General features: G+C 42.6%; 1 protein-coding gene across 4 annotated transcripts in view; it reads right to left on the bottom strand.

Moving 5' to 3' along the window:
- LOC109906638 (neural cell adhesion molecule 2) overlaps positions 1–13,609 on the bottom strand; it is a 400,741-nt gene that overhangs the window by 47,152 nt on the left and 339,980 nt on the right. For all 4 annotated transcript variants that reach the window (XM_031792278.1, XM_031792280.1, XM_020504449.2 and 1 more), the window contains exon 13: positions 11,271–11,512. In XM_031792278.1, the coding sequence (XP_031648138.1) occupies positions 11,271–11,512 (242 nt within the window). The remainder of the gene's footprint in view (positions 1–11,270; positions 11,513–13,609) is intronic.

The raw sequence follows: 13,609 nt of genomic DNA, 5'->3' as shown, positions 1-13,609 counted from the left end.
GCATAGTGGTAGCAGCATCATGCTGTGGGGATGTTTTTCAGTGGCAGGTACTGGGAGACTAGTCAGGATCGAGGGAAAGATAAACGAAGCAAAGAACAGAGAGATCTTTGATGAAAACCTGCTCCAGAGCGCTCAGGACCTCAGACTGGGGTGAAGATTCACCTTCCAACAGGATAATGACACTAGGCACACAGCCAAGACAATGCAGGAGTAGCTTCGGGACAAGTCTCTGAATGTCCCTGAGTGGCCCAGCCAGAGCCCGGATTTGAACCCGATTGAAAATCGAGAGAGAGACATGAAAATAGCTGTGCAGCAAAAAAATAGTTTTTTCTTTGTCATTATAGGGTATTTTGTGTAGATTGATGAGGAGAAAATACAATTGAATCCATTTTATATAAAATAATGCCACAGGATTTCTAAGCATATCTTGTCTACTAAATGAGCTAACCTATGGCATGGCGCATAGCCAGATAACATACTGAAATACATTTTCTTCAAATGTTTCTTTAGACCTGCCGAAAATAAATAAATGATTTATTGTGATGGTGTATATTAAATGGATTTATTACACTTTAAAAAAAATGTTTCCTCAGCGGTTTGTATGCGTGGAGGCCTGGATATGCTAAATGTGATTATGTTAATTAATGGTCAATTTTATTTAACCTTTATTTAACTAGGCAAGTCAGAACAAATTCTTATTTACAATGATGGCCTACCGTGAGTCCGGCAGTCATTTGCATGACAATTATCCAGTGGATAAATTTCATGACCGCCACAGCCATAGGTGAGCTCACCTGTCATGTGATAAATTGTAAATAGTAATTGCTGTTAGCTAATTCATATTATGGTTTCAGTCAGCTGAAAGTTAACTAAATATGACTGCTTGTGCTAGCTCACTCTTTCCTCAGTTAGCACTAGGACTAATGTAGCCTATATTTTCCAATTTGGATGAGAATTGTGTTATGCTTTTGCTACTTCTGTGAATGTCTGAACATTGCATCTGAAAATAAACTGCTCACAATGGGGAAATAAAGTTGCAAAGTTTCTGTGCTCAAAAGCTCAAATGCTGACTGTCGCGTGAATCATAACTAATGAAGTGTTGCAATCACACTGGTTTGAGTGTACGCTGCAGAGATCACTGTAGAATGATCCACTGTCGAATGATTACAGCCATGTGCGCCTATGCCTCAAAGAGTTAACCTTTTCATACGTGAGTTCCGCCCCAGCGTGAGTTTTTTTATGCACGTGATGTTAGAATGCACTCAACATTCCAAAATGTGACTGTTACGTAAACAGGATATTTAATCCGCACTGCCCTCAAACCAAGGCACGCTGCCTGTTTTTATTTATAGGCATATTTTCTAAGAACAGTTTGAATTGAGGTGTGTTCCGTTTAATTCACATAAAATTAGGCCTTTTCACTTTTGCAGACAACTTTTTTTTGTAGGAATTTCCGATCCTGACAAAATTCCCCAAGCCCTTCCCAATTGTTTGTGCAGTTCAAGTCTGCAGACATTTGCAAATCCCCCATCAGAACTGGATCTGTACGTCTGGTGCATCGCAGTCATTGTTGTTTTCATTTCTAATAATAACTTTGGAAATGTGTGCGTTTCTATCAAAGTAAGTGCCTTATTACGTTATAATAGTTTCTGTGTGTCGTGTTATGTCGTTTCTAAAGTACTGTAGCTCACTGTATGTATGGAGCATAATATTTTTGTGTATATTCCTTAGAACCGTGGACACGCGAAGTAATGTTACTAATTTCATAATCTTTATGGTGTTATATTCAATCGTGGTTATGTAGCTAACTATATTCTTCTATTAGCACTGTAAAACAATGATAATTGCGTCAGAGAAGTATTAGCTCGTGTTGTATTTTGAAGCTAACTGACTCCCAAGTGGCGCAGCGGTCTAAGGCATTGGATCTCAAGATGCTGGAGGCGTCACTACAGACACACTGGCTGTGTCAAAAGCAAAAGGGCGGCAGGGTAGCCTAGTTGTTAGAGTGGTGGACTAGCAACCAGAAGGTTGCAAGTTCAAACCCCTGAGCTGACAAGGTACAAATCTGTCGTTCTGCCCCTGAACAGGCAGTTAACCCACTGTTCCTAGGCCGTCATTGAAAATAAGAATTTAGCATAGCTCTGTTCTGCCCTGCCCCCTTGTGGAGCTCAAAAGTTTCTGTTTCTTACTGTTATAACTCAAATTTGTGATTTTGTCAATGCAATAAACTGTATTTTTTATAGCAGTCTTTATTATGTTATTTCTTTGTAATATTTTTTTATTGCTATATCCTAATTACTAATAATTCCTCTTTATTCTGTACTTTCAGAAACCACAAACAGTATTTGCCAATATCATAATTGTAACTGCAGCTGGACATCTTTGGAGCTGAAGATTGAGGCCAGTTTTTTGTATGCTAGTGGACACTCCTTAACAGTTTTACTGGATGAAAACACAGCAAGAAAACACACAGGCCAATATGTAATAGATGTCTATTTTATTGCAGTATTGGTGGTGGTTGGTTGAAAAACAACAGCAAAAAACTGTTTTACTAGGGGACGACGACGGAATATGCATAACCCATATTTCATATTCATGCATTGACTGAACAACAACTGCATTTCCACCCCCCACCTCTAAAGGCAAAGTCACCTCTAATGGCAGGTCACCTGTCAAGTCACCTGCCAGGTCAATCAGTCAGTAATTGCTGTAGATGTGCTCAATGAGGCTTGAGCATATGATACTCTCCAAAGCATGGTGAAATACATAGAGGTGTATCACAAGCTAAACACATGTATTTTGTCAACTTCCTCTGCTTCCTTCTCCTGGTGCCAGACAGGCAGACTTTGCAGTGCCTCCGTGTGCGACTACCTTAAGCAGCAGTTTGAGGGACTTTGCAGGAGAAATACCGTTAGTGAGGCGTAGGGGATTGTCTGCAGCAGGACAACCCTAAGTGGATGGGCACTGAGGGGTGTGGTGCTCCTCCAGCAGCTCTCAGGTTTTCTCTGTACTTTTGGTCTGTAATTACTTTACCTATGAGGGAGTGGGGAGGTTGATGGAAGGGAGAGGATGATGAGGCAGTGGGTAGGTGGGTGAGATATTGTCACTATAATTGCATAATTATGTGTATGTGAACTGTACATCCAAATAAAACCTTGTTCATTAATCATCTCACCTGTTAGTTGGCAGTGAACAATGTGGCAATTGGGCAGCGTGTCGATCAGATGGAAAAATATCTTCTTATACCACATGGTCGTTTTCCGAGTTCATCCCACAAAGCTGTTTATCATGTCTACCTTATCTACTGCCCCCATTTTGAGGTTATAGTCAAGCACACAGTCTGGTTTGGTGTTTCTCTCTCCCATCAGGTGGTCCACCTTCCCTGTGGCCGACATGGTTACTGTATGGACGCCTCGTTTGTCATGCCTCTTTACTGCCATCTGTTGACCGTCCTCCTTGAACTCCACCTCCTCTCTCTGCATCTTCCTGCATCCGAATGCCGGCATCCCCTTCCTGGTCGACCTGACTGTGCCACAGGCCCCTGTGCTGTTGGAGAGCAGATGCTGGAAGAGTGTGGGACTGCTGTACCAATTGTCCACATACAAAGTGTGTCCCTTGCCGAGATGAGGAGCGACGGACCCGGACACCCCAAGCCTCTCATAATGTTGGATGTCAGTGGTGGACCCTGTGTAAATTATAATGTCTTACACAAATCCTGTTTTCACGTCGCACATGACAAAGAACTTGACCCCAAACCTGTGCCTTTTGGAGGGAATATATTGACGTAACGCCAGCCTACCTTTCCATAACATCAGCGACTCATCAATGCATAGGTCCTTGTATGGCACAAAGACCCAACCAAATGCTGATGTCAGGCTGGTATGAACATTTCTTATTTTGTATAACGGGTCATTTAGGTTGGCAGTAGCATTGTTGACGAAATGCAGGCATGCAGCAGAACTAGGAAGAGGTCTTGGGAAAAAAGAGAATTGCAAACATAGGATCTGTGCTCCAGTATTCTCTTCGGGAGTTCTTCTTTACTATTCCCATGAGAAAGACTGTCACCAGGAAGGTATACATTTCACAAATTATGGTTGTCACCCATTTAGTGAGTTTCCCCATCACTCCTGGCTCTCTTTTCTCCTGTAGCTCCAAGGCATAGCGATTGGTCTCTGCTATGTCTCCCACCAGCTATTCTGTCAGAAACAACCTGCCTCAGATGGAAATGCCAAGGGGCTTTGCACTCCAGACTGGGACTCAACAAAGCCAAACAACAGGGCCAGGAGGGGTGAAATGGTTGGCGGCCTTCCAGCTACCACAGAACTCCTGAATTTCCACGTTTGTGGGTTGTCTCCTTTTGAAAGACATTGCTAATGCTACAGCTTAGCTCACTAGCTACATACATAAATAACAACACTGAATGGCTCAGAGAGGGAGTGAGAGGTTACGTGATTGACTGCGCCATTTGTATCAATAAATCACTATCAGAAAATGTTTTGTTTGGTAATTATTAATGTATTTGCTGTTTTATTCACGTTTTCAAGTACTGTGACAAAACATGCATTCCAATTCTTACATTAGATTGTAATGAACACATTATGTGTGTAAAATATTTTTCTGAAGTTTGTACTGATTATGATGAGCAAAGCTAATTCCAGCCTTGTGTGGACACATGTTTGTTGACATACAATGCATTTTGGGGTTCACATCGTCTGTCGGACTAAAGATATTATAACAAAACGAGGTGAGTAAGGGTTCACTCATTTTTCGAGAACCTCCGGAAGTAAATGGTGGGATGTGAATGATGGTAGACGAACCACCCCCTTCAACATGCATACTATAAAGAGACCAAACTCATCTTGTCTTCTCTTATTATCTTTGGTTTCTGTGAAAAACAAAGTAGGATTACTTTCACTCAATTATTTCGATAAATGTTGAGCTCACCCATGATGTGATTAATTATAACTAGAGTAATACAAATATGACCGCTTGTGTTATGTCAATCTTTCCTCAGTTGGCGCTAGGACAAATGTAGCCTACATTTTTCCGGTTTGGATGATTGTGTTATGCTATAGATAATTCTGTGAATATCTGAACATTGCAATCCAAAAATAAACTGCTCACATTCTGGACATAACTTTGTAAGGACTGTGTTTGTGTAAATAGTTTCTGAAAAAATGTGGCCAGCTCAAATGCTGATTGTTGTGTCATTTGAAAATGGACATTCTAAATTAGCATTCTAAATAAGTGTTCTAATCACACCGGTTTGATTATATGCTACAGGGACCACTGTAGAATGATCACAGAAATGTTTTGGTATGTGTGAAAAAGTTAAATAGGCTACACACCTACGCACTGTAAGGTTCTATATTTATTTTCTTAGTCAACCTTGTGTTCTGTTTCGTTGTGTTCTTGAATGTAGCCCTGTTTCTTTGTGTTCTTGAACATAGCCCTGTCTTTCATTTTTGTTCATTGTTTTCACCTGTGTTAGTTACTCACCTGGTCTCATCAGCTCCTTATTTAGTTCAGTTCATTCTGTTTGTGCCTTTGTGAGGTATTGTTCGTTTTGACTCTACAAAGCCTTTTCCTAGCTCGTTTGTGAGAACAATTTATAGCCTTCAGTCCTAGTTCTGATTCACCTGCCTGTCTGCCTTCCTGTGTATGACCATTGCCTGCCTGTGACCACAATTCCTGCCTTCTGGAAGGGGAAATAAACACCTGCTGCGCTCTGCGCATGAATCTAAACCTTTTTCTCCCTGAGTATTCATTACACGCACATTTCCACAATGACAGAGAAGGAGAAATTCACTTTTTGTGTGTTAAAAACAACTGTTCAGATCACCACTGCCACATAGCTTCTTTTCTTTATCCTATTATTTCAATTTCCCTTCCCTCTCCTTTTCTTTCCTATCCGTACCCCTCCCAGTTATTTTTTTCCCTTTTCCACTCATTTGCTTTCTTTTCCTTTCTTAAATAAACTTTATCTCATCACAGGAGAACAGAGTGAAGTGTCACAGTGTGAGGCCTTTGCTTTGACAGCATGCCAAATGCATATGCAACCATTTAGCCTCCTTGGATTCTTCCACAAAATGTCAAAATAGAAGAGAGAGAGATAATAGTGTGGAATGGGCTTTAGGAAATGGGCCATGGTTTTATTTTTCAGAGTCATGGAAGGTGGAATAAAGCTAAGGCCAGCCAAGCATTGGAAAGCAGTTTGATACGGGTGACTGTGTGTGTTAATACAAATATGTGTGTGTGTTGCGTGTGTGCATACTGTATGTGTGTGTGTGTGTGTGTGTGTGTGTGTAAGAGTGCATATTCACTACCGTTAAAAAGTTTGAGGTCACTTAGAAATGTCTTGTTTTTGAAAGAAAAACACATTTTTTTGTCCATTAAATTAACATCAATTTGATCAGAATTACAGTGTAGACATTGTTAATGTTGTAAATCACTATTGTCGCTGGAAACTGCAGATTTTTTATGGAATATGTACATTTATCAGCAACCATCACTCCTGTTACAATGGCACATTGTGGCTAATTGGCTAATTCAAATGTTTAATTGAAAAGGCTAATTGATCATTAGAAAACACTTTTGAAATTATGTTAGCACAGCTGAAAACTGTTGTTATCATTAAAGAAGCAATAAAACTGGCCTTCTTTGGACTAGTTGAGTATCTGGAGCATCAGCATTTGTGGGTTCGATTATAGGTTCAAAATGGCCAGAAATAAAGCACTTTCTTCTGAAACTCATCGGTCTATTCTTGTTCTTTTCTCTGTGTATATCAATGATGTTGCTCTTGCTGCGGGCGATTCCCTGATCCACCTCTACGCAGACGACACCATTCTATATACTTTCGGCCCGTCTTTGGACACTGTGCTATCTAACCTCCAAACAAGCTTCAATGCCATACAACACTCCTTCCGTGGCCTCCAACTGCTCTTAAACGCTAGTAAAACCAAATGCATCCTTTTCAACCGGTCGCTGCCTGCACCCGCATGCCCGACTAGCATCACCACCCTGGATGGTTCCGACCTAGAATATGTGGACGTCTATAAGTACCTAGGTGTCTGGCTAGACTGCAAACTCTCCTTCCAGACTCATATCAAACATCTCCAATCGAAAATCAAATCAAGAGTCGGCTTTCTATTCCGCAACAAAGCCTCCTTCACTCACGCCGCCAAGCTTACCCTAGTAAAACTGACTATCCTACCGATCCTCGACTTCGGCGATGTCATCTACAAAATGGCTTCCAACACTCTACTCAGCAAACTGGATGCAGTTTATCACAGTGCCATCCGTTTTGTCACTAAAGCACCTTATACCACCCACCACTGCGACTTGTATGCTCTAGTCGGCTGGCCCTCGCTACATATTCGTCGCCAGACCCACTGGCTCCAGGTCATCTACAAGTCCATGCTAGGTAAAGCTCCGCCTTATCTCAGCTCACTGGTCACGATGGCAACACCCATCCGTAGCACGCGCTCCAGCAGGTGTATCTCACTGATCATCCCTAAATCCAACACCTCATTTGGCCGCCTTTCGTTCCAGTACTCTGCTGCCTGTGACTGGAACGAATTGCAAAAATCGCTGAAGTTGGAGACTTTTATCTCCCTCACCAACTTCAAACATCAGCTATCTGAGCAGCTAACCGATCGCTGCAGCTGTACATAGTCTATTGGTAAATAGCCCACCCTTTTTCACCTACCTCATCCCCATACTGTTTTTATTTATTTACTTTTCTGCTCTTTTGCACACCAATATCTCTACCTGTACATGACCATCTGATCATTCATCACCCCAGTGTTAATCTGCAAAATTGTAATTATTTGCCTACCGCCTCATGCCTTCTGCACACATTGTATATAGACTCCCCCTTTTTTTTCTACTGTGTTATTGACTTGTTAATTGTTTACTCCATGTGTAACTCTTTGTTGTCTGCTCACACTGCTATGCTTTATCTTGGCCAGGTCGCAGTTGCAAATGAGAACTTGTTCTCAACTAGCCTACCTGGTTAAATAAAGGTTAAATAAAAAAATAAAATATAAAGAAAGTTCTGAGAAATGAAGGCTATTCCATGTGAGAAATTGCTGAGAAACGGAATATCTCGTACACCGCTGTGTACTACTCCCTTCACAGAACAGTGCAAACTGGCTCTAACCAGAATAGAAAGAGGGGTGGGAGGCCCCGGTGCACAACTGAGTGCTTTGTTTCTGGCCATTTTGAGCCTGTAATCGAACCCACAAATGCTGATGCTACAGATACTCAACTAGTCCAAAGAAGGCCAGTTTTATAGCTTCTTTAATTAGAACAATATCTACATGTACGCCTATGTAGATATTCCATAAAAAAAACAGTGATTTACAACATTAATCATGCCACCACTGTATTTCTGATCAATTTGATGTTATTTTAATGGACAAAACAATGTGCTTTTCTTTCAAAAACAAGGACATTTCTAAGTGACCCCAAACTTGTGAACGGTAGTGTATGTGCACACATGCATCTGTGTATGCACTCCAGCCTGTGTGTGCTTGCCTGAGTCAGGGTCACAGTGTGAGACAGAGGAGGATGGATGGTGTGATTACTGGGGTGTGGAGGATTGTCCTATTCCTCCCCTCGTTCCCCTGCCTTTGGCCTTCAAAGGGCCTGCTGGAGAGTCCCTGACCTTCTCTCCACACACACACTTTCATCTGCTTTAGTATAACTACACATCGCTGTCAGCCTCCCAATGAGACAGAGACACACCTGTATGGACATGTTAGATTTGGTTACATCAAATCCCACAGATCAATGTGCGTGTGTGTGTGTGTGTGTGTGTGTGTGTGTGTGTGTGTGTGTGTGTGTGTGTGTGTGTGTGTGTGTGTGTGTGTGTGTGTGTGTGTGTGTGTGTGTGAGTGTGTGTGTGTGTGAGAGAGAGAGAGAGAGAGAGAGAGAGAGAGAGAGAGAGAGAGAGAGAGAGAGAGAGAGAGAGAGATTGTGTGTCTATGTGTGAGAGAGAGAGATTGTGTGTATGTGTGTGAGAGAGAGAGATTGTGTGTGTGTGTGAGAGAGAGAGATTGTGTGTATGTGTGTGAGAGGGAGAGATTGTGTGTATGTGTGTGAGAGAGAGAGATTGTGTGTATGTGTGTGAGAGAGAGAGATTGTGTGTGTGTGTGAGAGAGAGAGATTGTGTGTATGTGTGTGAGAGAGAGAGATTGTGTGTATGTGTGTGAGAGAGAGAGATTGTGTGTATGTGTGTGAGAGAGGGGCGAGAGAGACTGTGACAGAGAGAGAGAGAGAGGGAGAGGCGGAAAAGGAGAGACTAGGTTAATATGAATGTGTTTGTTTGTGGATGAGTATGTACATTTGTATGAATAGTGTATCTGCAAGCATGTCTATTAGTATGTAGGATCTGAGACATAGTGAATGGCCGTGTCCGAATAGTTGTACTAGCATTCTAAATAGTAGGTATTTTGGGTATGCAAATGTTATAGAATGTGACAGGAAATTGACTATGCTTTAAATGCCAGGATGTCATTATAATTTTGGCTTCCAGTAAAATTCACACTATTGAGAAAGAGAAGTGTCTCTACCTAAATGAACAAATGGCGGGATTCAACACAATTGTGCATTAGATGACACCTTCGCAATATGGATGAGCCTATTATATTGATATTTGCTTGTAATTTATATTTGCTTATACACAATTAAATGTTTTCTTTACCCCCTTTTTCTCCCTGATTTCGTGATATCCAATTGCTATCCAACTATGATCTTGTCTCATCGATGCAACGCCCCAACGGGCTCGGGATAGGCTTAGGTCGAGTCATGCGTCCTCCTAAACATGACCTGCCAAACCACACTTCTTAACACCCACCCGCACCAATGTGTTGGAGGAAACACTGCTCAACTGACGACCGGAGTCAGCCTGCAGGCTCCCGGCCCGCCACAAGGAGTCGCGAGAGTGCAATGAGCCATATAAAGCCCCCCAGGCCAAACCATCCCTGGGCCAATTGTGCGCCGCACTATGGGACTCCTGGTCACGCCCGGTTGTGACGCAGCCTGGGATCAAACTCAGGTCTGTAGTGACACCTTGAGCACTGCAATGTAGCGCCACTCGGGAGGCTAAATAGTGCATTCTGATTAGTGTTTAGTACGATTAGTTCACAGTGTGTAGTTTAAGTAAGTAACAGGCAAGCCAGATTTTGGACACGGCCTTAGTCCATACTAGTCTCTCCACAGAATAATATACAGTATTTACCCCCATAGTTTCACTGCCAAAAACACTTCAAAGCAGACATAAACAAAGGGGGGTACTTATTATTTTTAGGCATTGAGTGTGTGTGTGTGCATGTTAGCATGAGGACAGAAAAATAGAGCATAAGCCTTGTGCGCACACACAGTCAAAGTAATGCGATTGACACTGCTATTTGCTATTACCTTAAGTGGAGGTATGCAACATTATCTACTACCATTAAACTAGAACAAAAACTACTTGTGGTCCGGTGATTGTGTTTTACGAGAGTGCTTTAGAGTAGAAGTGGCCATCTTGACTCGGTGGTAATTGTGTGGTTGAAAATGCTTGGACCAAATTGGCCTTGTTCAGGAGCACTGGCAGTCCGTAAATACTGTGGTTCTTAGCCGTGGCCATGGACTCTACAAGGTGTCGAAAGCGTTCCACAGGGATACTGGCCCATGTTGACTCCAATGCTTTCCACAGTGGCACATTTGGGTGGTGGACCATTCTTGATACACACGGGAAACTGATGAACATGAAAAACACAGCAGCGTTGCAGTTCTTGACACATACATTTTTTTGTCTTGCCCATTCGCCCTTTGAATGGCACAACATACACAATCCATGTCTCAATTGTCTTTAACCTGTCTCCTCCCCTTCATCAACACTGATTGAAATGGATTTAACAAGTGGTATTAATCCAAGCTTTCACTTGGAATCACCTGGTCAGTCTATGTCATGGAAAGAGCAGGTGTTCCTAATGTTTTGTACACTCAGTGCATGTAATGTATTGCCATAAAACAAATGCAAATAAAGCTATCTGAACAATTCATGGATGGTTCTAAGAACAACCCTTAAAATATAAAAAGGTTATTGGAAGAACCCTTCATAGAAGGTTCTAGGTAGATCCTTCTGCAAAGGGTTCTACCTAGCACCAAAAAAGGTTCCCCAAATTGGGACTAATTGAAAAACCTTATGGTTCTACTAAGCACCTTTTTTTCTAAGAATGTATGGTTGTATTTAATGGAAATCCTGACATCCAGCTACTCACTGTCTTGTACTTGACAATGTACTCCACAATGGGCATGCCCCCGTCGTCTTGCTTGACAAGGCCCAGCCGGTAGGTCTTTCCCATTCCTCTCTGGCCATGCACTGCCGGAGGGCTGGGCTCACGTATGGGTAAAGTCTGGAAGGACTCCGTGTGACTGAACTCCCCCTGGCCCTTCCCATTGACTGCAGCCACTCGCACTTCGTAGGTGGTGTTGGGCTCTAGGCCTGTCAGCAGTACTATCGCTGTAGGAGGAGAACCAGGGAGAGCATTAGTTAGCACATTATCATGTTGTTAGCTTGTTCACAGACAGACAGAGAGTTAGAGCGAGAGAGATAGAGACATACAGACAGATAGAGAGACAGACATACAGACAGAGAGAAGAGAAAAGACAGACAGACAGAATAAGAGATAGATTCAAAGAGAAAAATAGAGAAATACAAAGAAACGTAGAAAGTCATACAGACAGACAGACACAGATTTTTGAGGAGTGACAGCGAAATGGATAGCTGCGAGAGTGAAACCTCTCATGCTGTGTGTGTATGTATGTGAGAGACACCTACCACCTCCCACTCCTCTCTGTTGAATCCCACTAATCCACCCCAGCTCCTCTTTGTTCCACCTGGTAAACAAGCTGGCTTAACACGCTAACAGCATCGGTTAACAGTGCCACAAACACCACTATCAGTCAATGGGAGAGAGCGGGGTCGCTAAAGATAATCGCTAACAGAGCTACTAACACCACTATGTGTCAAAGGGGGGACCGCAGCATATGGTAAAACTAATGCTAGTGCCACAAATCCCCTGTTCCTATCAGGTCCACTCTCTTGTCAATACAGGGGGTGGGACGTACCATAGTGGAGTGACACAGGGGGATCTGTGTACCTAGCTGTGTTGGGTGATTATTCCACTGCAGCTGAGCTAGCCAGCATTCTTCCTCCCTGCCTCCTTCCATTCATGGCCAGAGAGATAGTATAGAAGGTAAAGCTGTAAGGGCTCAATGCCAATATGTGGGAGTGCTGTTTGTGTGGAAACAGTATGAAAACAGTAGTACTCCATTGTTGATTCTCTGGGATCAGTAGATAGTAAAGCTTCAGCATCAATGTTCGGAGTAGGACAACATGTCTTTGGAACTCTTAAACTCTACCGAAATACTATGTATTTCACACAGTGTGCAGTGAAATGATACGCATCTGTCAATAACATCTTGAACATTTTCAAATGTAATGATTTTGAATATCAGCCTAAAATATTGGCCATCGGCTCCTCAAAAAAACGGTATCGACATCGACCCTACAAAATCCATATTGGTCGTTCTCTAACAAAGCCATTAGATCATACAACCACTCCTAAAATACCAATATATTAATCAGTAGAGCTTAATAACGTTTTCTCAGCAGTCAGCTCAAAATCATAGATTTCTATGTAAATTCTACGATAAAGTAATTTGCATAGTTCATCATGCGGAAATTACAAAAGGACATTCATGCCGAGTTAGGTATCCAAGATGGAGTAGCAGTGCAGACGTGGTTTGTCGTCCTCTCGTGTACTTTTTATTGTTGGTCTTTTTTTGTATATATTTCAATTTATTTTCAATCTCTTTTCCATTTTTTTAAATTAAATATACCTTCCGGTAGCCTGCCTCATCCAATGTGACACGGATCCGCTATTTTTTAGACGTTATAGCCAAGAACCTCCATCAGAAGCTAGCCAGCTAATTAGCTACTAGCTATTTAGCCATTGTTAGCCACTGCTAGCGGCCTTTCCTTCTGCACAGACACCAGACGTATTTTTTTTGCCTGGATAATACTTGCCAGCATCGAACTGTTTTCTCCACTACAAAGCCGGATTCCTGACGTAAACCCTGGACAATTACTCCTGATCATCACAGCTAGCTAGCTGCCACCGAGTGACCCAGCCCCAAAGCTAGCCCTGAGCCAGGCCCACCTCCCGGCCAACTCTGTGATCACAGACACAGGCGCATCTCCTGGCTAGCAAACTAAATTACTACAACTACAATTACCTCTTTTGCCATCTGGTCTGGACCCTTTGTCGACACGGCGCCCAGCCGTGCCACCACGACTGGTTTGCCAACTTAACTCCATCCGCTGTGCCCTCAATCGGCCTTCGCCGAATGTCGGAGCAGACGCATCTACATACCCTGGCCTGCTAAATTTAAACGCTGTGTCTCCCGTGTGCTAGCGTAGTAACGACTACCCCGTGGCTTCCCTGTTCCATCTATTGCTGTTCACTGGACGTTATGATCACTTGGCTACATAGCTGATGCCTGCTGGACTGTTCTTTAATCACGGTACTCCATTTTGTTTATCTGTCGGCCCCAC

This window comes from Oncorhynchus kisutch, linkage group LG16, assembly GCF_002021735.2.
Source record: "Oncorhynchus kisutch isolate 150728-3 linkage group LG16, Okis_V2, whole genome shotgun sequence".
Classification (NCBI taxonomy): Eukaryota; Metazoa; Chordata; class Actinopteri; order Salmoniformes; family Salmonidae; genus Oncorhynchus; species Oncorhynchus kisutch.
The sequence above is the reverse complement of the archived record's forward strand: the minus strand, read 5'-3'. Positions and strand labels throughout refer to the sequence as shown.